General features: G+C 29.6%; 1 protein-coding gene across 1 annotated transcript in view; it reads right to left on the reverse strand.

The window, feature by feature from the left end:
- Positions 1 to 1,332: 1,332 nt before the first annotated feature.
- LOC101896226 (neuronal acetylcholine receptor subunit alpha-7-like) overlaps positions 1,333 to 23,851 on the reverse strand; it is a gene marked incomplete at its 5' end in the record, with an annotated part of 244,281 nt that continues 221,762 nt past the window's right edge. The window contains 4 exon segments of the mRNA NM_001308981.1: positions 1,333 to 1,632; positions 5,334 to 5,472; positions 5,548 to 5,682; positions 5,930 to 6,081. Of these exon segments, the coding sequence (NP_001295910.1) occupies positions 1,480 to 1,632; positions 5,334 to 5,472; positions 5,548 to 5,682; positions 5,930 to 6,081 (579 nt within the window). The 3' untranslated portion in view covers positions 1,333 to 1,479.

Below are 23,851 nucleotides of genomic sequence, written 5' to 3' on the forward strand. Positions count from 1 at the left end.
TCTCTGAAAATCTGTTTTAAAGAAATTATATCCAAACATTAGGATAAAGATGTTGAATTCACCTTCTACTTTTCAAAAGGGAGCTAAGACAAATGATAATTTTTATAACATTTTTTAAACAGTTTTAGAACATTAAATTCTTGTTTTTTTTTATTTTTTTACGAAAATATTGAACATTGGAAAAAGGAGGTTGAATTCACCCCCTACTTTTCAAAAGGAAGCTCAAAAAATTAAAAATGTAAGAACATTTTTTTAACAATTTTAGAGCCTAAAATTCATTTTTATTTTTCAAATATTTTGAACAGAAAGCCATAAAAAATAATTTAATTTAATTTTTGTTTTTGCTTTGTTTCTATTAATTTCTTTTTATGAAAAAGAAAATTTGATTTTAAACTAATTTAATTTAATAGTTAAATTTTAAATTTAAGTTATTTGAAATTCTTTAATATTAATTTTTAAATATTAGTTTTTTTTATTCCAAATTATATATACAAGTGAAAATGTTTTAATTACATTTTTTTTATTATTATGAGAAATTTAGCAGCAAAAAAAACAATTTATTAATTCACCTAATATTTACATGAAAATATAGAAATGTTAGTTTTGAAATTGTTTTTTTTTTCTTAATTTAGAAAATATTTTAAGATTTTTTTATTATTTTTTTTTTTTTAAATTTATAATAAATGTGCCATTTTAATGTGAAAACAAATGGAAGAATGTGATTTATTTTTTTTATTATGTTATTTATGTTGTTGTTGTTGGAGTTTTTATGAATGATAGCAGGACTAAAGGGAATAAAGGAACTGTATGGTATTTTTGGTTTTGTTTTTTTTTTTTTAAGAAGAAAAATAAATTATTTTAGTTAAGGTTTTTTTAAAGGATTTTATTTTATTTAGAGTTAAATGGGAGGTTTTTATATTTAATTTAAATTACGTCTTATTAAAGTTTTTTTTATTTCTTATTTTTTTTTTTTGGTTTTAGTTTAAGGGTTTTTAGTTTAGGAAGAAATTTTAGGTTTAAGTTTTTGTCTTTTTTTTTTTGGTTTATTGTTTCGTTATTTTTTTTTTTAATTTTTTATTTAAACGTTGTGGTTTTACTATTTTTTTAATTGGTTTTTAAGTTTTGCAATTTTTTTTTTTTTGTTGATGTCAAGTGTTTTGGTCTTTCCGTGTTGTTGGTATCTGTGTGTGTTGAGTTGGGTTTAGAGATTTTTTTAATGAATATTTTTTTTGTATTTTTTTCTTTGAGATTTTTTTTTGTTTGGATGTATTTGTTCCAGGGTCTTGTGTTTTTATGTTTGATTTTTTGTATTGTTTTTAAGTTTTTTTTTAATTTTTTTTTTTTGCATTTTTTGGGGGTTTGAGATTTTTTGTGTGTTTTATTCATTTTTTTTTATTTAAAAATTTTCGTTATTAATTTAATAATTAACAAATTGATTTTATGATAAAACCAATAACAATAACCACCTCTCTCATATAGCTACGAGACAATAATATGTGGTGCCGATAGTAGTACAGCTATTGTAGCTAATATTGTGAACATTGTGAATATGATAAGGCACAGTCTGTCAACGACCATAGCGGCAAATTTCCAATCATTGGCTATATCATTTTCCTCATCCTCTTTGCGAAGCTGTGTGCCGTGTATTTTTTTTAATGTAATTGTTTAGTGTAATGTCATTTATGTCAATTCGTGTGTCATTAGGTCCACAAAACAAGATTTTTTTTAAACCAAAAAAAAAAAAAAAAAAATATTAGAAAAAAATTGAAATATGTAATTAATAAAAATTATAATTGTAAACAAGGGTTTTTTATTGTTGTTGTTTTTTTTTCAAATGTGTTGACATGATAACATAATAATTAATTTATTTGCATTTGTTTGGTTTATTTTTTATTCGGTTGTCGTGAAAAGAAATTTAAAGAGTTATTTGTTAAATAAACATAATTAGATAGACGCTAAAAGGCAAGAGATCTCACAAAAAAATATTATGTAAAAATAATTAATTTTTATGTTTATTTTAATAACACAGGGCAATTAAATTTTTTTCATAACTTTTCAAAAAAAAAAAAAAAAAAAAAAAACTATGGGAAGATCACCGGTCTTCTATGAGAAGACCAACTACTGGTCCTCTATGAGAAGACCAACTACTGGTCGTCTAAGAGAAGACCAACTGCTGGTCTTCTATGAGGGTCTTCCCATAGAAGTCCAGAAGAAGGACTTCTCATAGAAGACCAGAATAAGGTCTTCTTATAAAAGACCAGAAGAAGGTCTTCTCGTAGAAGACCAGAAGATGGTCGTCTCATGGAAGGTCTTCTATGAGAGAAGACCTTCCGGTCTTCTATGTCAGAAGACTTTATGGTCTTCAATGAAATGTCCTCCTGTTCTTTCGTGAGAAGTCCTTTTGAGATTTTGTAATTCAAAGTAGGGCATTTTAAAATTATCTTTATCGGTTTATGGGATTTTGAAGCCTCTTAAGAGTTTCGGAACAAACGTAGATTTTTAAAAAAATATTTTTAAGAGTCTTGAACACCCGCAGATTTTTTAGAAAATATTTTTGGGAGTTTTGAAACACCCGCTGATTTTGTAGAATATATTTTTGAGGGTCTCGAAGCACACGTAGATTTTTTTAAAAATAATTTTACAGGGCTCGAAACAAATGTGGATTTTTTAAAAGTGTATTTGAGAGTCTAGAAACATATGTGGATTTATAAAAAACGTGGATGTTGTAAAATATATATCTGAGAGTATCAAAATAAACGTGGTTTTTTTAAAATAGTTGTGAGAGTCTCAGAACATATGTGGATTTTTTAAAAAATAGTTGTGAGAGACCCCACCCAAACCTGGATTTTTTTAAAAATATTTTTGAGAATATCAAAGCAAACGTGGAATTCCAAATAAAAAAAATTATTTTTGATACTCTCGAAGCACATGCGGATTTTTTGAAAATATTTTTTAGAATCTCAAAACAAACGTTCATTTTTTTAAAAGTATTTTTGAGGGCCTCAAGACAAATGTGGATTTTTTAAAAATATTTTTGGGAGTCTCGAAACAAATGTGGATTTTTAAAAAATGTTTTTGAAAATCACGAAACAAAGTGGATTTTTTAAAAAATATTTTTGAGAGTCTCAAAGAAAACGTGGGTTTAAGAAAAATTGTTTATAAAATATAAAATTATTTATATAAAAAAGGTTTTTGAAAATCACGAAACAAAGTGGATTTTTTTTAAAAAAATATAACGTGGAGTTTTTAAAGAAACAGGTTTGATACTTTCGAAACAAATATTTTTAAGAGTCTCAAAAACGTGGATTTTTTAAAAAAATTTTTTAGAGTCTCGAATTAAACGTGAATTTTTTAAAAAAGATTTTTTAGAGTCTCGAATCAAACGTGGATTTTTAAAAAACATATTTTTGAGAGTCTCAAAACAAACGTCGATTTTTTAAAAAACATATTTTTAAAAGTCTCAAAACAAACGCCGATTTTTTAAAATTTGTTTTTGAAAATTACGAAACAAAGTGGATTTTTTAAAAAAAAATATTCTTTTCGGCTCTCCAAGCAAACGTGGAGTTTTTAAAGAAACAGATTTGATACTCTCGAAACAAATATTTTTGAGAGTCTCAAAAAACGTGGATTTAAAAAAGATATATTTTTGAGAGTCTCTAAACAAACGTTGATTTTTTAAAAAATATTTTTGAAAATCTCAAAACAAACGTGGATTAAAAAAAAAATATTTTTGAAAATCTCAAAACAAACGTGGATTTTAAAAAAAATATATGTTTGAGAGTCTCTAAAGAAAGGTGGATTTAAAAAAAATATTTTTAAGAGTCTCTAAAGAAACGTGGATGTTTTAAAAAAATATTTTTTAGAGTCTCGAAACACACGTGGATTTATAAAAAATACGTAGAGGTTTTTAAAAAAATATTTTTGAGAGTCTCACAAAACACGTGAATTTTTTTAAAAAAATATTTTTGAGAGTCTCAAAACAAACGTGGATTTTTTAACAAATATTTGTGAGAGTCCCCAATAAAACGTGGATTTTTTAACAAATATTTGTGAGAGTCCCCAATAAAACGTGGATTTTTTAAAAAATATTTTTGAGACCGTCAGAACAGACATGGATTTTTTAAAAAAATATTTGTGAGAGTCCCCAACAAAACGTGGATTTTTTAAAAAATAGTTGTGAGATTCTCAGAACAAATGTGGATTTTTTTAAAAAATATTTGTGAGAGTCCCCAACCAAACCTGGATTTTTTAAAAATATTTTTGAGAATATCTAAGCAAACGTGGAATTCCAAATAAAAAAAAAATATTTTTGATACTCTCGAAACACATGCGGATTTTTTGAAAATATTTTTGAGAGTATCCAAGCAAACGTGGAATTCCAAATAAAAAAATATTTTTGATACTCTCGAAACACACGCGGATTTTTTTTTTAATATTTTTGGGAGTCTCAAAACAAACGTGGATTTTTTAAGAAAATATTTTTGAGAACCTCGAAATTCATGTGAATTTTTTTAAAAATATTTTTGAGAGTCTCAAAACAGAAGTTGGATTTTTTCAAAAATGTTTTTGAAAATTACGAAACAAAGTCGATTTTTTTTTAAAAAATTCTTTTTGTTTAATATTCAGATTTGTTACTCTCGAAACAAATATTTTTGAGGGTCTCAAAACAAACGTGGATTTTTTTGGAAATATTTTTGAGAGTCTCAAAACAAGCTTGAATTTTTTAAGAAATATTTTTGAGAGTCTCAAAAAAACGTGGATTTTTAACAAATATTTTTGAGAGTCTCAAATAAACGTGGATTTTTTAAAGAATATTTTTAGAGTCTCAAAAAAACGTGGATTTTTTAAAAAATATTTTTGAGAGTCTCAAAAAAACGTGGATTTTTTAAAAAATATTTTTGAGAGTCTCAAAAAAACGTGGATTTTTAAAAAAATATTTTTTAGGATCTCAAAACATGTTTTCGAGAGTCTTGAATCACACGAAAAATTTTTAAAAAATGTTTTTGAAAGTATCGAAACCCCCGTGAATTTTTTAAAAAAAATTGGGGTCTAGAAATAAACGTGGATTTTTTAAGAAATACTTTCGATAATCTCAATTTACTGAGTTATTTATTAAAAAAAATTTTGTTTGTTTATTAATTAGCTTTTAATTGTCTAACAAAGTATCTGAATCAATTTAATTTTAATATTTCTAAACTACTTGACATTTTTTTATTTTTAAAATTTAATTTTTTTTTTCTAAAATAATTTTTGTGAGATCTCTTCATCCTTTTTTATTATTTCTAAAAAATATATCATAAAACGATTTTGAACTACAAACATCTTGAACTTACCTGATCCGTGATGAAACGTATTTCCTTCAATATCAAACTCAGTTCGTATTCCGTTTGAGTTTTGATGCATGTGTGATGGGTAACAGCGTCCGGCATACGGGTGCTGCCGATCGGTCCTATGCTGCCGTCATCGCCTTGCCTACAGAGCGAGGGGGAGAAAACAAATTTAAAGATAATTATTACATAAATAGGGCACAAACGGGCGCTGTATTACAAATTCTCTAAATACCCATAAACAGTACGATAAAATGCTGGATTATGGGGCAGGGTGCCGCCCGGGGTCATGGGTCGTACGTTGCGGAAGTCGTCATCAATGTCCAAGACGTTGGCCAACAGGGATTTCGAAGAGCTAAAAGTTTGTTTAAGAAATAGTTTTTTGGGGGAGGGAATTTTTGCCAGGGGAAGAGGGGATAAAATATGAGAAAATAGTTAAGTTATTAAAAAATTTTTCAAAAAAGTTGTAAAATTATTTACATTTAAATAATTTAAAATAAATTAAGTATTTCTATTTTACATTTTAATTTTCGTTTTTTTTTTTTTTTTGGATTTTTTTTTTCAACTATTTACAACATAAATATTGGATTTTGATTTCCTACCGCTCTTTCAATTCCACATCTGATAATATCTGATGTTTCCTCTCCGAGGATGTATCCGAACATGGCGTCGATGTGAAATCCATAATGATCGGTCTACCTGGTCGGTGCATGCGTAATATCCATGGTAACCAACATAGAAATACCACACGTATCTATGTTTTAGCCGTTTCGATTCGAGTCATATTCGTTTTTCGTTGTTGGTTTGGGGTTACATTCGTCAGAAAATTTCAGACGAATTTCAGAAGAAGTTTCGAGGGTGGGGGGCAGTAAAAATTTGTAGTTGTTGTTAAAGAAATATTATTATTAGTAAACATTTGAAATAGTTTAATTTGTTTCAAAGATTTTTTGTTGTATTTTCTTGTTAATGGAGTTTCTGATTGGTGGTATTTTGGAATGAAGCATCAAAGATTTTTTTTTAAATTTTTTGGAGTAGAAGCAGTGGTCTTTGAGTGAGAAAGGGGAAAAGTGAAAGTGAGTAGTTTTCTTGTTGCAGCAGCAGTAGTTAGGACCTTTTTCAGGTGTGGCCAAGAAAAAGGCATGAAAATGCATTCGTTTCTATATCAGATTTTTTTGGGTAAGTTTTTTTATTCTTCTTGTGTTTTTAGATTTGAATTTAGTTTGAAAATTTTAAGAATTTTTTTTTTAAAATTGGTTTAAAATTTACTGGCAATCAATTTAAGTCATATTGTTTAGTTATCCGATTTTATTTAATTTAAGAGATATTTGGTTAGACACATACACATACATACATGCAAAATTAAAAGACAGGGGGAAATTATTGAAAATTGAAAGGGAATTATTTTTTGGCAGATAAAAGGCGTTTGGATCTTAAAATTTTTAAATCAGTATTTTTTCTTTCTTAACACCATTAAAATATTAAAAATTAAATATAATATTTAAATAGGGCAATTTATAAATTACAAAAAAAATTATATTTATGAGATACCTTATAAATAATAAATTATAAAACAGTTTTTCTTTTGAATTTCATAGTTTTAAATATATTTAAAAATTATTTTTAAAAAAAACAGGTTTTTTATAAATATTTTTAATAATCTTTTAACAAACGTAATAAATTTGTAGACACAGCATGAAATATTTTAAAAATATACCGATATCAGTAGGTCCGATTTTTTTTTAATTTTTCTGGAGTGTGTCAGAACAACCGTGAATTAAAAAAAAATGTTTTTGACCAACTCAAAATAAACGTGGATATTAAAAAATAAAAATATTTTTGGAAGTCCCGAAACAAACGTGGATTTTTAAACGAAATATTACTGAGAATTTCGAAACAAACGTGGATTTTTAAACGAAATATTTCTGAGAATTTCAAAACAAATGTGTAATTTTTTAAGAAATATTTTGAGTGTCTCATAAGTGTATTTTTTTAAGAACAAAAATATTTTTGAGCGTCCCTAAGAACATGGATTTTTTTTAAAAATATTTTTGAGAGTCCCCAACAAACGTAGACTTTTCAAAAAAAAAAAAAGACGCGGATTTTTCGAAAAAAAATATTATTGTATTTGAGAGGCTCGAAGCAAAAGTGGATTTAAAAAAAAAAAATGAGAGTTTCGAAGCAAATGTGGATTTTATAAAGAATATTTTCCTGAGTATCCAAACAAACGTTGATTTTTTTAACATTTTTGAGAGTCTTAAAAGAAAGGTTGATTTAAAAAAAAAATATTTTTGAGAGTCTCGAAACGAACATGGATTTTTTAAGAACAATTTTTGATACTCTTGAAGCAAATATTTGTGATAGGCTCGAAAAGAAAACGTGTTTTTTTAAAATATAGGGAAGTTTGAGAGTTAATTTTTTAAAAAACAATTTTGATAGTCTGAGAGTTGATTTTTAAAAAAAATATTTTTGATAGTCTCGAAAAGAAAACATGAATTTTTAAAAAATAGGAAATTTTGGGAGTTTTTTAAAAAAAAATATTTTTGATAGTCTGAGAGCTGATTTTTAAAAAACATATTTTTGATAATCTCGAAAAGAAAACGTGGATTTTTAAAAAATAGGAAATTTTAGGAGTTGATTTAAAAAAAAAAATATTTTTGAGAGTCTTTTCATTTTTGATATTTAAAAAATATTTATTTGAATTTAAACAAGTAAAAAAGCAGCTAAATTCGGCCGAGCCGAACTTTAAATACCCTCCACCACTTGGAAGGAACTTGAAAATTTCCAAAAACTAGCACTTAAATAAAAATTCTTATATGGAGGCTATACGAAGAAATGGGCCTGCAAAAAAAATATTTGTCATAGGCTGTAGTACCCATTACGAACTTCAAATACGAAATTTGAAATGATTCCAGGAAATACTGTCGCTAAAATCATGAAAATACCGAATATCTGGTGGTACCGATATATGGGGGCTACACGAAACGTGGACCGACATGGCCCATTTACGAACGTAACCTGCCTACTGGTAAGCTTTGCAAAATTTTAGCCTTCTCTCTCAATTCGTTGGAAAGATAGCGTGATTACAACTGACAGACAGACGGACTGACAGATAGACCTACAGACGGAAATCGCTCGATCGTCTTAGAATTTAATGCTGATCCTGAATATATACACTTTGTAGAGTCTATTATAAATATTACGAGGAGTTACAAACGAAATGACAAAGTTAATACACCCTCCAAGGATTGGTGGAGGGTATAAAAAATTAAAAGTCTCGAGACAAACGTGGATTTCTTAAAAAAATTGGAAATCTCGAAAACAGTGTTTATTTATATTTTTTTTCAAAGACCTGTGGATTTCTTAAACATATATTTGAGAGTTTCAAAACACACATGGAAAAGCAAATTTTTGAGTGCTCTTGAAACGCCTTTGTTGAAGTTCCTTGAAAGAATATTTAAAAATATTCACGTGCTTTGGAGGTCCTTGAAAAAATATTTTTGAAAAATTAACGTTTGCTGAAGGCTCTTGAAAAAATATTTTTAAAAAATTCACGTTTGTTGTAGGTCCTTTAAAAATATATATTTTGAAAACTCCAAGTTTTTTGAAAGTCCCTGAAAAAGTATTAAAAACAATTCAGATTTAGGAAAGGCCCTTGAAAAAATATTTTTAAAAAAATGCACGTTTGTTGAAGGTCATTGAAAAAAAAATTACGTTTGTTGAAAGTCCTTGAAAAGTATTGTAAAAAAATCCACGTTTGTTGAAAGTCCTTGAAAAAAATATTTTTAAAATATCCACGTTTGTTGAGGGTATTTCAGAAAATACTTTTAAAAATCCACATTTTATGAAGATCTTTGAAAAATATTTTTTAAAAATCCACGTTTTATGGAGATCCTTGATAAATATTTTTAAAAAAATATTATTGAAAATTCTCAAAAATATTTTAAAAAATTCACATTTATTGAAGTCAAGGACCTTCAAAGATTTTAATATATCCATAAAAAAGATTTTAATATAATCTTCAAAAAGATTTTAATATATCCACATTTGCTGAAGGTCCTTCAAAAATTATTTTTTAAAAAACCCACTCTTGTTGAAGGTCCTTTAGAAAATATTTTTTAAAAATCCTCGTTTGTTGAAGATCCTTTAGAAAATATTTTTTAAAAAATCCAAGTGGGTTGAAGGCTTTTGAAAAAAATATTTGTAGAAAAAAATATTTTAGAAAAAATATGGAAAAAAAAAATATTTTTAAACAAATCCAAGATTGTTGAAGGTCTTTGAAAAATATTTTTTATTAACAAAATTTGATGACATTTTTTCATGGTACATATTAAGTACACAAATTTCTTTTGTTCAGAGACTCACAATGAAATTTTATCTAGAATAATTCTTACTTTGATATTTTATCCAAAAAAAAGTACGTATAAAGGGAGATTTTCACTCGGATTGAATACATATTAGTAGTAAAAGAGGCAAAGACTGACATTTTCATACTAACCATTATACCTAGATATATGATTTATCCGGAAAGTTAGAATGAAATTTGTGTAGAATATTTCGTCTTTCGACACTTTACGCCTAATATAAAATATTATGTTAATTGCAGGCATCAACTCGAAAAAAGTCCGAGAAAAAATTGATCAAAAAATATTTTTTTGAATATTTTTTTGTTTTGTTTTGGAACACAGATTTTTTACAAAAAGGTATTTTTTAACACTCCTTACAAGTCTTGAATTTTAAAAAAAAAAAATGTTTTGTATCTGTTATTAATTGGTGATTTTGTATTAAGAATGTTATTCCCTAAGTTCTCATTATACTTTTACTATTCAATTGGCTTCAACGAAAAAAGCATTGCATACTTTAGGGGAAATTTTTATCCATTCTATATAAATTTAACATTTTCTCTTTGCTTGCATATTTACACAATTATTTAAATAAATTATTGCATATTTATTTGAATTACAATTTAAATTATTTACTATTCGTGTGAATTGAAATAAATATTTACTCCGACTGCCTTCCTGGAAATTATATAAATGTTCTTTTCCAATTAAACTGATTTACTGTCCCAATATTTTTTGTTATTTTTTTTTACCTTGCTCTGCCCATTTTCAAATTTTGAATTTCCCACATCCTCCACCCTAACAGCAATTATTATCGTTAAGTGCGGTCACAATAAATTTTCCAAATTATTATGTAGTTGGTTTTTGTTTGCGTTTGTTTGCAATTTGCAATGATGATTTGTGACAACAGAGTTGACCGCAAAATAAGCATAATTTTTGTTTATAACACTTATGGTAAGCTGGTGAATGAACACATGTGTGTGTGTCTGTGTGTGGACAGTTGTGGGAATATAGAGTGACATAATCATTTTACAATCAGTCATATGGCTAATCATTTGATATGGCCAAAACGTGCTTCATCGAAAAATGGTATTAGACCCTAGGTCTTTTTGGACCAAATCCGTTTCAGGACATTTGGAGTCGATCTTGGGATGTCCGTGCGTCCCAATCAGACGGACAGACGGAAGAACGGGCGAACATCGTTAGATCGACTCCAAATGTCCTGAAACGGATTTGGTTCAATGAACGTTAAAAAAATGGGAGTTTCGAAACAAACATTGTTTTTTAAATATTTTTGAGCGACCCGAAATAAACGTGGATTTTTTAAAAAAAATATTTTTGAGCGACTCTAAACAAACGTGGCTTTTTTAAAAAATATTTTTGAGCGACTCTAAACAAACGTGGCTTTTTTAAAAAATATTTTTGAGCGACTCTAAACAAACGTGTTTTTAAAAAAAAAAAAATATTTTTGAGCTACTCGAAACAAACGTAGATTTTTTAAAAGTCTCCGAACAAAAGTGGATTTTTTAAAAGAAATATTTTATGAAAGTCTCCAAACAAACATGGATTTAAAAAAAATTTTTTTGAAAGTCTCCAAACGAATGTGGATTTTTTTAAAAATATATATTTTCTGGAAGTCTCCAAACAAACTTGGATTTTTTTTTTAAATATATTTTCTGAAAGTCTCCAAACAAACGTGGTTTTTGTAAAAAAAATATGTTTTGAAAATCTCCAAACAAACGTGGATTTTGTAAATAAAATATGTTTTGAAAATCTCCAAACAAACATGGAATTAAAAAAAATATTTTTGAAAGTCTCCAAACAAATGTGGATGTTTTAAAAAAATATGTTATGAAAATCTCCAAAAAGACGTGGATTTTTTTAAAAAAATATATTTTCTGAAAGTCTCCAAACAAACGTGGATTTAAAAAAAAAAAAAAAAAAATTCTGAAAGTCTCCAAACAAACGTGGATTTTTAAAAAAAATATGTTTTGAAAGTCGCCAAACAAACGTGGATTTTAAAAAAAATAGGTTTTGAAAGTCTCCACACAAACGTGGATTTTTAAAAAAATATATATTTTGAAAGTCTCCACACAAACGTGGATTTAAAAAAATATGTTTTGAAAGTCTCCAAACAAACGTGGATTTTGTAAAAAAAAATGTTTTGAAAGTCTCCACACAAACGTGGATTTTTTTTAAAATATATATATTTTCTGAAAGTCTCCACACAAACGTGGATTTTTTTTAAAATATATATATTTTCTGAAAGTCTTCAAACTTGGATTTTTTTTAAATATATTTACTAAAATTCTCCAAAAAATCTTGGATTTTTTAAAAAAATATGTTTTGAAAGTCTCCACACAAACGTGGATTTAAAAAAATATGTTTTGAAACATATTTTTTGTAAAACGTGGGTTTTTGTAAAAAATATGTTTTGAAAGTCTCCACACAAACGTGGATTAAAAAAAAAATGTTTTGAAAGTCTCCAAACAAACTGGGATTTTTTAAAATATATTTCCTGAAAGTCTCCAAAAAAACGTGGATTTTTTAAAAAAAAGTATGTTTTAAAAGTCCCACAAAAACGTGGATTTTTTAAAAAAATATGTTTTGAAAGTCTCCACACAAACGTGGATTTTGAAAAAAAATATATATTTTGAGAGTCTCCACACAAACGTGGATTTTGTAAAAAATATGTTTTGAGAGTCTCCACACAAACGTGGATTTTGTAAAAACTATTTTTTGAAAGACTCCAAAAATGGATTTTTTAAAGTCTTCAAACAAACGTGGATTTTGTAAAAAATATGTTTTGAAAGTCTCCACACAAACGTGGATTTTGTAAAAAAATATGTTTTGAAAGTCTCCACACAAACGTGGATTTAAAAAAATATGTTTTGAAAGTCTCCAAACAAACGTGGATTTAAAAAAAAAAATTCTGAAAATCTCCAAACAAACGTGGATTTTTTAAAAAAATATGTGTTTTGAAAGTCTCCAATCAAATGTGGATTTTTTAAAAAAATATGTTTTTAAAGTCTCCAAACAAATTTAGATTAAAAAATATATGTCTTAAAAGTCTCCATACAAACGTGGATTTTTTAAAAAAATATTTTTTGAAAGTCTCCAAGCAAACGAGGATTTTTTTTATAAAAATATTTTTTGAAAGTCTCCACACAAACGTGGATTTTGTAAAAAAATATATATTTTCAGAAAGTCTCCACACAAACATGGATTTAAAAAAAATGTGTTGAAAGTATCCACATATATTTTGAAAGTATCCATATATGTTTTGAAAGTATCCACACAAACGTGGATTTTGTAAAAACATATGTTTTGAAAGCCTCCATACAAACGTGGATTTTGTAAAAAAATATGTTTTGAAAGACTCCAAAAATTGATTTTTTAAAGTCTCCAAACAAACGTGGATTTTTTTAAAAAATATACTTTTGAAAGTTCAAAAAAACGTCGTTTTTTTTTTTAAATATTTTTTGAAAGTCTCGAAACAAACTTGGTTTTTTTTTTTTTAAAAATGTAAAGTCTCCAAACAAACGTAGATTAAAAAAATATTTTTGAAAGTCTCCAAAATAACATGGATTTTTTAAAAAAATAGTCTCCATAAATGGATATTTTAAAGTCTCCAAACAAACGTGAATTTTTAAAAAAAATATTTTTGAAAGTCTCCACACAAACGTGGATTTTTTTAAAAACATATTTTTTGTGGATATATGTCCTAAAAGTTACTAAATTTGGTATTGGGTGAAGGAATATAGCTGAAATTCTGAAATTTGATATTGAGGTCACTGAGGTCACGGTTCCTAGGGCTTATATATAGAGACATTAAAATAGTTTTGGACAGAAAAATTGGAAGTGGACGCATTGTGCAATGGTGTTACTAATATCCTAATCAGTTTTTATCTTTTAAAAAATGATTTTGAAATATTTAAACTTTCGCTCTCGCTTATTTATCTTACTTCTATTGTTTCAAAATTTGATAAGACGTAACATTCAAAGAATTGTACAAATAATGAGGAAATGTTTCCAATTCCCTTGAGGATTTTACTCTCCAGAATACATATATACTAATAATACTTTGGGTATATTGGTCTTATCCCACAGACGACCTTTCCTGTTAGTCGAAAAAAAATATTATTTCATTCAAATAATTTGATTTTAATACGCCCCTATAAGTATGCAATGCCTGCGAACAGTCATAATTTGAATGCCAATTTATAAGAAACTGAAGAATTTTTTGGATTTGCTTCTTCAGATAACCAAGAATATCCTGATTCTAAGAAAAAATCAAATTTTTTGAAAAGTTTAAGGCTCTCTTAAGTTGTAGCGTCATTTAAATAATTTAGTGTTAAACCACCCCCAAAAGTAGGCAATGTTTGCGAACATTTTTTTATTATTCTATAATGAGTATACTTCATTTATTTATTTCATTTTTGTCAATTTTCAACAATGTATTTATTTTACGTTGGGCGCCATTCACACATCCATTACAATGTTGTATACGACTATATTTTTATTTTCAAAAAAAACAAAAAAAAAAAAAATAAAATAAAAAAAAACACCCTCCAAAGAATTGTCCTCTGTATTATTTAATTGTTTTCTTAATTCTCTGCGGTGATTGGCTGTCAGCTGAAGTGCTTGGCTGTTTGTCCGCTCTGCATTTCAATTGTTTATTTCTCTAGAGTGTTGTGGTCATTTTGCCAGTTGGCGGCCATCATCTTAAATATATGGCAATAATAATAACAACAAAAAACATTTTATTATTCCACTTTTTAATTTGGTTTTTAATTGATGGTTTTATAATTATTTTCCCCCATTCACCCGACGTCAACCTCTCAGTCACTGAATAAATAAAGAATGTTGATGACACTTAAGTGCAGATATCACATGTGAGAATGTGTGAGTGTCTGGGTTATGGAATATAATTAAATAATTTTTTTATGAGATTTTACGAAAAAATATTGAATTATGGGGTGGAAGGAGGAATTTCGGTCAGGAAAGGAAGCTGGTTTACCCTACACCAAGCGGAAATTTTTTAATTTAAAAATATCATAAATTTTTGATAATAAAGGACCTTACGTTTTTCTTTTTTTTTGGAGACACTCAAAAATATTTTTTTTTAAAAAATCCACGTCCAGCCGCTCAAAAATTATTTTTAAAAAATGCACGTTTGTTTCAAAACTCTGAAAAATATATATTTTTAAAAATTCTACGTTTATTTCGAGTCGTTCAAAAATAATTTTTAAAAAATGAATGTTTGTTTCGATACTCTGAAAAATAGCTATTTAAAAAATCCACGTTTGTTTCGAGACTCTAAAAATATTGTTTTCTTAAATTCACCTTTGTTTCCCGACTCTAAAAAATATTTTCCTAAAAAATCCACGTAGGTTTCCAGACTCCCAAAAATATTTTCTTAAAAAATCCACGTAGGCTTCCAGACTCTCAAAGTATTTTAGAAAAAAAAAGTCACGCTTGTTAATGTATATTTGTTCCCAAACTCCCAAAAATATTTTCTTAAAAAATCCACGTAGGTTTCCAGACTCTGAAAATAGACTTGGAGATTTTTTTTTTTAAAAAAAAATCCAGGTTTATTCCTCCCCATTTATTTTAAGACACTTAAAAATTTAATTTTCGTACACTTATAGTGCGAATTTTCCAAAGACCATTTGGTACATCTATCATAAAAACCGTCAGTAACACTCATTCCAAATTTAAGAGTTCTAGCTCCAATGCTTTCTCAAATGAAAAGGGTACCATCTTTAGTACCTGTCGTACCCTTCTAGTGCGAATTTCCAAAAACCCAGCGTTATATGACATCTTCGGACCACGAGTGACCCTTACCCAAAATTTCAAGATTCTAACTTCAGCCCTTAGGCAGTCAGTTGCTACTTTACTCTTCTCCTGAATGATTGAAGATTCATCAACTCTGAGACGAAACGGCTGAATCTGGAATCTTATATTTTAGGCGAAGTTCAATCATGGTCCGAAGGGATCACATAATGCCGGGTGTTTGGAAATTCGTACTAGAAGAGTACAACAACTATTAAAAGGTACTAAATATGGTACCTTTTGGAAGGGTACGAAAAGTATTATAAAGTACTAAACATAGTACCCTTGAAAGAAGTAGAGCTAGGACTCTTAAAATTGGAATAAGGATCACTGACGAAGTGTATTTTTAGAAATTCGCACCATAAGTAAAAAAGTACTAAAATGTACTACATTTAGTATAATTTCGTATCACGAGAACGGTTAGACCTAAAACTTAAAACCTTGAAATTTGGAATGAAAATCAATGTTGAGGAGTCGATTCGATGTAAGGAGGTTGCTTTGGAAGTGCGTACGAAAAGTACTAAACGGTACTAAATTTAGTAGAATTCGAATTTGGAGAAATGAATGGAGCTGGCGTCCTGAAGTTAACATTAATGGCGGATTGTAGGATTGGGATATGGAGGAAGTTTTCGAAATTTGTACTTATACTTATTATACTTATACTAAATTTGATATTGGATATAGGAAGGAATAGGGCTGGAGTCCCGAAATTTAATATTTGGGTATCTGTTGGGTGAAGAAATAGAGATATAATTCTAAAATTTGATATTTATATAACTGTTGGTATCTCAGATTGAGATTTGGAGTACGAATTTTCGTGGTCCGGCAAATTCCATATTCACATCAGATCTCTGGTTGAAAAAAAAATAATTTGATAAACCAAGTTCGGAAAAAAATCGCTGTATATCGCTATAGGTATTGAAATCTGCGACCCAGATGGAGTCAGTTTTCACACCCGATCCTGTGTTAATAAAAATATTGGAATGTGCGAAGTTTAGAAGACATCAGATGCATGTTTCGCATTTTATGAGCGCTTTATTATTCAAAATGTTAACCCCCTTTATGGGGCAGGAACTTGAACCAATGGGCTGATATCTGCCATATTTCCATATTTTCTTGTGTTTATTAAAATATTGAGATGTGCCGAGTTTGAAAGGAATCGGATGCCCATTTCGTTTTTTTTTACGAGCATCTTGGTTATTCAAAATTTCGATCGGTTGTGGGGTGGTTCACACCAGATCTTGTGTTAATAAAACTATTAAAATGTGTGAAATTTGAAGGCAATCGTTCTCTTATTTTGCATTTTATAAGAGTTATAAGCATTCCAAATATCGAACCTTTATGGGGGATATAGTTGATGGAGTGCGACAATTTTGTCCATTTCGGCACCTTAAATACCACACGCAAAAATATTGGGGTTTGCAAAGTTTGCACAGAATTGAATGATCCTTTCTCATTCTACGAGGTAAATTATTTTCTTTGAAAATGTTGACCTTCTGTGGGGGAGGTGCTAGAAGAAGGGGATCGATATTGCCCATCTCCGAACTCGATAAATTTTATAATTATGTAACGATGTACAAAGTCAGGACCAAATCGAATACTCCCTGTAAAAGTAACCGAGCGCACCAATCAGAGGGCAGGACGAACACCTCTTGATTGGCTCCAAATGTCCTGAAACGGATTTGGCCTAAAGATACCTAGGGTTTATAACTGTTATTTCGATGAGACACGTTTTGATCGCATCAAATGATATATACCCTCTCTAGCTACATGGCTGAGGTTATAAGAATCCACGCGTATGGTTCTGTGATAAATATTCTTAAAAACTCCACGCTTATTGAAAAATATTCTTAAGAAGTAATCGCTTAAGGAAAACCATTCTTGAAAAATCCACGCTTAAGGTCCGGTGGAATATATTCCTAAAAAATTCACGCTTATTGGAAAATATTCTTAATAAATCCATGGTCCTGTGGAAAATATTCTGAAAAAATCCATGATTATGGTCCTGGGGAAAATATTTTTGAAAAATATTCTTTAAAATTTCACACTTATTATTCAGTGAAAATATTTTTGAAAAATCTATTTAGGGTCCTGTGGAAAATATTAGTGACTCTCTTCCGATCCTGGGGAAAATATTCTTAAAAAAATAAACGTTTATGGTCCTGTGGAAAATATTCTTGAAAAAATAAACGTTTATGGTCCTGTGGAAAATATTTGTTAAAAACCCACGCTTATTGGAAACTGTTCTTAAAAAATCCACGCTTATGGTTACGGTCTTCGTTTATGGTCCCACAAAAAATATTATTAAAAATCCACGCTTATGGTCGAATAAAAAATATCTTTAAAAAAATGCAAGCTTATGGTCTTACAAAAATATTGTTAAAAATCCACGCTTATGGTCGAATAAAAAATATTTTTAAAAAAATGCAAGCTTATGGTCTTACAAAAATATTGTTAAAAATCCACGCTTATGGCTATGGTCTTTGTTATGGTCCTACAAAAAATATTGTTAAAAAATCCACACTTATGGCTACGGTCTTTGCTTATGGTCCTACAAGAAATATTGTTAAAAAATCCACGATTATGGTTACGGTCTTCGGTTATGGTCCTATAAAAAATATTGTTAAAAAAATCCGCGCTTATGGTCCTACAAACATATTGTTAAAATTTACGCTTATGGCTGTGATCTTTGCTTATGGCACTGTGGAAAATATTCTTAAAAAATCCACGGTTACGGCTACGATCGTCGCTGGCGGTTATGATTTTCGCTTATGGTCATGTGGAAAAATTTCTTATGGTCATTCTAAAAAATTTACACTTATAGTTATGGCCCTGTGGAAAATATTCCTAAAATTCTACGCTTATGGTTATGGCCCTGAAGAAAATATTCTTAAAAAATTCTACGCTTATGGTTATGACCCTAAAGAAAATATTCTAAAAAAATCTACGCTTATAGCTATGGCTCAATGGAAAATATTCTTAAAAAATCCACGCTTACAACTATGGTCCTGTGTAAAATATTCTAAAAAAAATCTTCGCTTATGGCCATGGCCCTAAAGAAAATATTATAAGAAAAACTACGCTTATGGCTATGGCCCTATGGAAAATATTCGTAAAAAGCCACGCTTTCAATTATGTTCCTGGGGAAAATATTCTTAAAAATCTGCGCTTATCGAAAATATTCCTAAAATTCTAAGCTTATGGTTATGACCCTGAAGAAAATATTCTTAAAAAATTCTACGCTTATGGTTATGGCCCTGAAGAAAATATTCTCTGTGGAAAATACTCTTAAAAAATTCACGTTTATGGAAAATATCTACGGATATATTTCTAGAGGCCTATCAAAGGCCGGAATTTAAAACAAAATTGGGGAATTTTGTATTTCCGTTATAAATCCAGGCCTCTGACAGTCCTCTAGAAATGTATACTAAAAAATACGTTTACAGCCATCACAGGTCTCCAGAAAATCATATTAAAATCCACACCTTAAGCCATTAAAGGGCTCCAGAAAATTTATTTAAAAAATCCATGTATTTTAAATCAAGTAAGAAAGGTGTACGTTCGGCCGGGCTGAACATTTAATACCCTTCACCATTTGGAATGAATTTGGCAATTTTCAAAAAGAAAAAAAAAACTAAAATTCGTTAAAAATTCTGGTAAAATCTTAAAAATACCGAAAGTCGCCGTTATATTATGGTCTATACGATGACATGGACCTACATAGGCAACGTTTGTCATAAGCCATTACAATATTCAAATGCGAAACTTGAAAAAAAATCGCTAAATAATGTAGCTAAAATCATCAAATTACCGAATATAGAGAAGTTCTATAAGGTTCTATGGGAGATACACCAAAACATGGACCTGCACAGACAATTTTCTGTCTTAGGCAGTAGTATCCATTAACGAACTTCAGATACAAAATTTGAAACAATTCGGGAGAATAATGTCGCTTAAATCACCAAAATACCGAAAATACGGAGGTACCATTATATGGGGCTATACCAAAACGTGGACCTACATGGCCCATTTTCAATACCAAACGTCCTGCAGACTTAATATACATTTAAGTAAAATTGTATCAACCCACTTCATTTCGTTCGGAAGCTAGAGTTGGTTCCACAGACGGATAGACGAACAGGCTGACGGACGGACTTCGCTAAATCGACATAGAATTTTATGCTGATCAAGAATATATGTACTCTGTGGGGTCTAAAATGTACATTTCGAGGTGTTGAAAATGGAATGACAAACTTTATATACCACCCATACTCTGGTGGGGGGTATAAAAATGTCATTTACAGTTTTGACAGGCTTGAAGGATTTTTTTTATTTTTAATAGTCTAGCCTATAAGTATGTTATACTCATCAAAAATGTTCTTAAAGATTTATTGCTTAGAGGCTAGCTAAGACTCCAGAGAAGATTTTTTTTTTAAATCAGCCTCCTCCTCTCCCTAAATATCCTTCAATACCAAAAAGTTTAATGATTTCAGAATTTTCTTAAAACCATAATTAATTTCATTTCAGAAACACTTCATCCTGCACACAACAACGAATAAATCGCTTTTGCATCCCTGTTAATCGGATTTTTCCCCAGATGATTGTATTTTGAAATCCCCTGCTCTCCTCTCCCTTCCTATTTCTCCCTCTCTTTTTTTGTTTAATGGGATTTATGGACGTCCAACTATTGTTGCTGAATTTTATTTATTTTCACTTTATGGTCATTGCAATTTAAAATGTATATTTATTCTGCTGTCCCAACGACACACACAGACACACTCACAATTTCACCGCAGCTCGTTTACCCGTTCTCCAGCTCATAACTTTATCCTTTGTTATCCTTTCATAATGTCCTGCCATCATAATTTAGTTTATGTGCATTGTGCTTTCTTTCTCTCCCTCTCTCTCTCTCTCGCTTTTCTGGTTGCAACGAAGTCCATAGCTTTTCCTGGTTGCAATGATGAGTAAATATATTTATGACTTACAATATCCCAACACCACCTCCTCTCTCTCTCTCTCTCTCTCTCTCTCTCTCTCTTCATTCCTCCCACATCATTATGACAAGTTATGGCGGCGCTGGTTGTTTTCGTTGGGTTTGTTTTTAATTAAACTACAAATTGATGTATTTATGTTCGCATCTCTGTGAGCGTTATAGCTTTCCATGAGAGCTCCATCGTGTTGAGTATGAGCATTGCATTTTGTCTGGAGCCAAAAAAACCCATGCGGGTTTTGTTGACCATCAAATATGACGGTAAGTATGTGTTATGTGTTAATGAGCGAAGATTTCATTATTTTTGAAAAGTATTGGGGGAAAACATGAAAATTATTGGAAGAAAATGAGAATCTTTGGTTGGGTGCTGTGTATTTTTTCCCGCATACGGATTATTGTTATAAAGGCATTATGAACATAAGTTCCATTTGCGGAATTTTTTTAGGTGCCCAACAAAATAATTGTATGTGGGGATTATTGTGGCAATTTTCCTTTTTTACATTAATAGAAGAAATCGTACAAAATTGGTAGGTTCGACCGGGCCGAACTTTCAATACCCTCCACCATTTGGTAAAAAAGTTGGCATTTTTCAAAAAATTAAAATCCATTAAAAATTCTCTTAAAATCTTAAAAATACCAAATGTAGCCGAATATTAAGGTCTATATTAAGGTCATAAGCGCGCACAGACTATTTTCTGTCATAGGCTGTAGTATCCATTACGAACTTCAAATACAAAATTTGAAATAATTCCGGTAAATAATTTCTCTAAAATCATCAAAATACCGAATATCAGGTGGTACCGTTACATGGGGCCTATAAGAAGACCTGGACCTGCACAGAGAATTTTCTGTCACAGGCTGTAATATCCACTGCGAACTTCGAATACCAAATTTAAAATCCACACCTAAGCCAATCTAGACCTCCACATATTTATTTTAAAACCCACTTTTAAAGAGATGACAGGCCTCAAGAATTTTATTTAAAATATGTATGCTTATAGTCCTGACATGCCTCTAGAATTTTTTTAGAAGTATTCACGCTTATAGCCATGGTATTCTTATAGAATTTTTTCATAAAAATTTAAGGCTTATAGCTATGTCAATGCCCTTAAAAGACATTCCTTAAAAATCGACAGTCGACAGTCTTCCTAAAAAAATCTACACTTCACGTCAAGGATTTTTTTTAAAGTTCCTTAATATATCTCTTCAAATTTTTTCTAAACAAAAATCCACATTTACGGTTATATTTATCTGATTTAAAAAAAAAAAAATCCAACTTTATAGATATGACATGCCTCTAGAAATGTATCCTAAAAAATTAGGCTCACAACCATAATAGGTCTCTACTTACGAAGACGTGGACCTGCACAGAAAATTCTCTGTCATAGGCTGTATTATTCATTGCGAACTTCAAATACTAAATTTGAAATAGTTGCTGTAAATATTGTCGCTAAAATCATCAAAATTCTGAATATCAGGGGGTACCGTTATATGGGGGCCAATGTTCGATTATTTTAAAATAGTGGACCGATATTGTCCATCTTAACACCAGACCTTTCCATTTTCACACCTGACCTAGCACTGACGCAAATCCTTTCTCTTTCTGTGCAAAAAATATATATTTTGAAAATTTCGACCGTTTGTGGGGGAGGTACCAGAAGTAGTGGACCGATGTATTCCATCTTAACACCAGACCTTGGGTTAATATAAATATTGCGATGTGTGAAATTTGAAGACTATCGGACTTCTACATCACATTTTATGGGAGTTGTAATTACTCAAAATATTGGCGCTTTGAGGGGAGGTACTGGAAGGAGTGGGTCTAAAGTGTACCTTTTTGCTCCTGACATAGCATTGGCAAACAAGTTGGGATGTGCAAAGTTGGAGCAAAATCGTATCATTATTTCTCTTTCTGTGCAGAAAATATATTTTTTGAAAATTTCGACCTTTTGTGGGGGAGGTACCAGAAGGGGTGGACCGATATTGCCCATCTCCGAACTTGATCTAAGTTTGACAAAAATATTACGATGTACAAAGTTTGGACCAAATCGAGTACTTCCTTCGAGAGTTAGAGAGAGAGAGAGACTTAGTGAAAAGCAAAAATCAGAAATGAGATGAACGGATTTTGGTCACAGCGCGTCAAAAATCCAATATAATCGGACCCAACCTGTATCAGTTATAGCTAAATCGTTAGATTGGAAAAAATCTAAGGCCCCCCAAGGTAGTTGCGTTTTTAAAATTTTTTTTTCAAATTTTTTTGTTTTAAAAATTTAAGATGTGGTTTTAAAAAAATATATATTTACGATGACCTCGATATTTACGACCCTATGAAGTGGATTTTTAAAAAAAAAGTGAATTTAATGTTTTTGGCATTTGGAACTTTTTGGCTACAGTCCTTAATAAATTCGCTGTTCGGATTTTCGATATTTCGATTGGAATTTCAAATCAGAGTAATCAGGTCTTTGAGGGTTTTGTTTTTCAAAATCTTGAACCCTATGTGGGTGAGGTACCAGAAGAAATGGTCCGATCTCTACCATCTTTATAACAGATCTTTTGTTTATGGAAATATTGAGATGTGTCAAGTCTGAATGGAATCGGATTTTAATTTCGCCTCTATAACCATGAAGCGGTTATTCAAAATTGTGACTTTTTTGGGGGAGGAAACAGAAGGAGTGAGCGGATATATCCAATCTTCACACCTTGGGCCTTGGGTTAATAAAAATATTGTGATATGTGTAATTTAAAGACAATCAGACTCTTACATCAAATTTTATAAGAGATTGACGTTATTGCCCATTTTAGAACCTAACCTAGCACTGATGCAAATATTAGGATTTGCAAAGTTTGAGCAAGTAAATAATTTTCTTTGAAAATGTTGACTGAATGGCGGGAGGTACCAGAAGGCTTGGACCGATATTGCCCATCTCCGAACTCGATCTAAGTTTTACAATTATATTATGATGTGCCAAGTTTGGACCAAATCGGATACCCCCTCCGAGAGACAAACAGACAGACGAAAATTGTCAAAGAACTTTAAAGGCCAAAATCGGGTTTCCTTGAAGAATACTTCTCAGAGGACATTAAGGGACGAACAATTTAGATTTTTAAGAATTTTTTCAAAGTCCTTTAGTAGCCACAACTCGTGTTTTTTTCTAAGAATATTTCTCTAAGCACTTTGAAGACCGAAAATGTTGAGTTTAGACGAAAATGTTTCAAAAGACTTAAGAGGTAAAAATCGGATATATTTTAAGAATACTTTTCAAAGGACATAAAATGCCAAAAAATTTAGAATCCAATTTTTAAAATTTATTAGTGGCCAAGAATCTTGCTTTTGTAAGAACTTTTTTCTAATCACCTTG

The sequence above is a fragment of the Musca domestica genome, unplaced genomic scaffold (assembly GCF_030504385.1).
Source record: "Musca domestica strain aabys unplaced genomic scaffold, Musca_domestica.polishedcontigs.V.1.1 62, whole genome shotgun sequence".
Lineage (NCBI taxonomy): Eukaryota > Metazoa > Arthropoda > Insecta > Diptera > Muscidae > Musca > Musca domestica.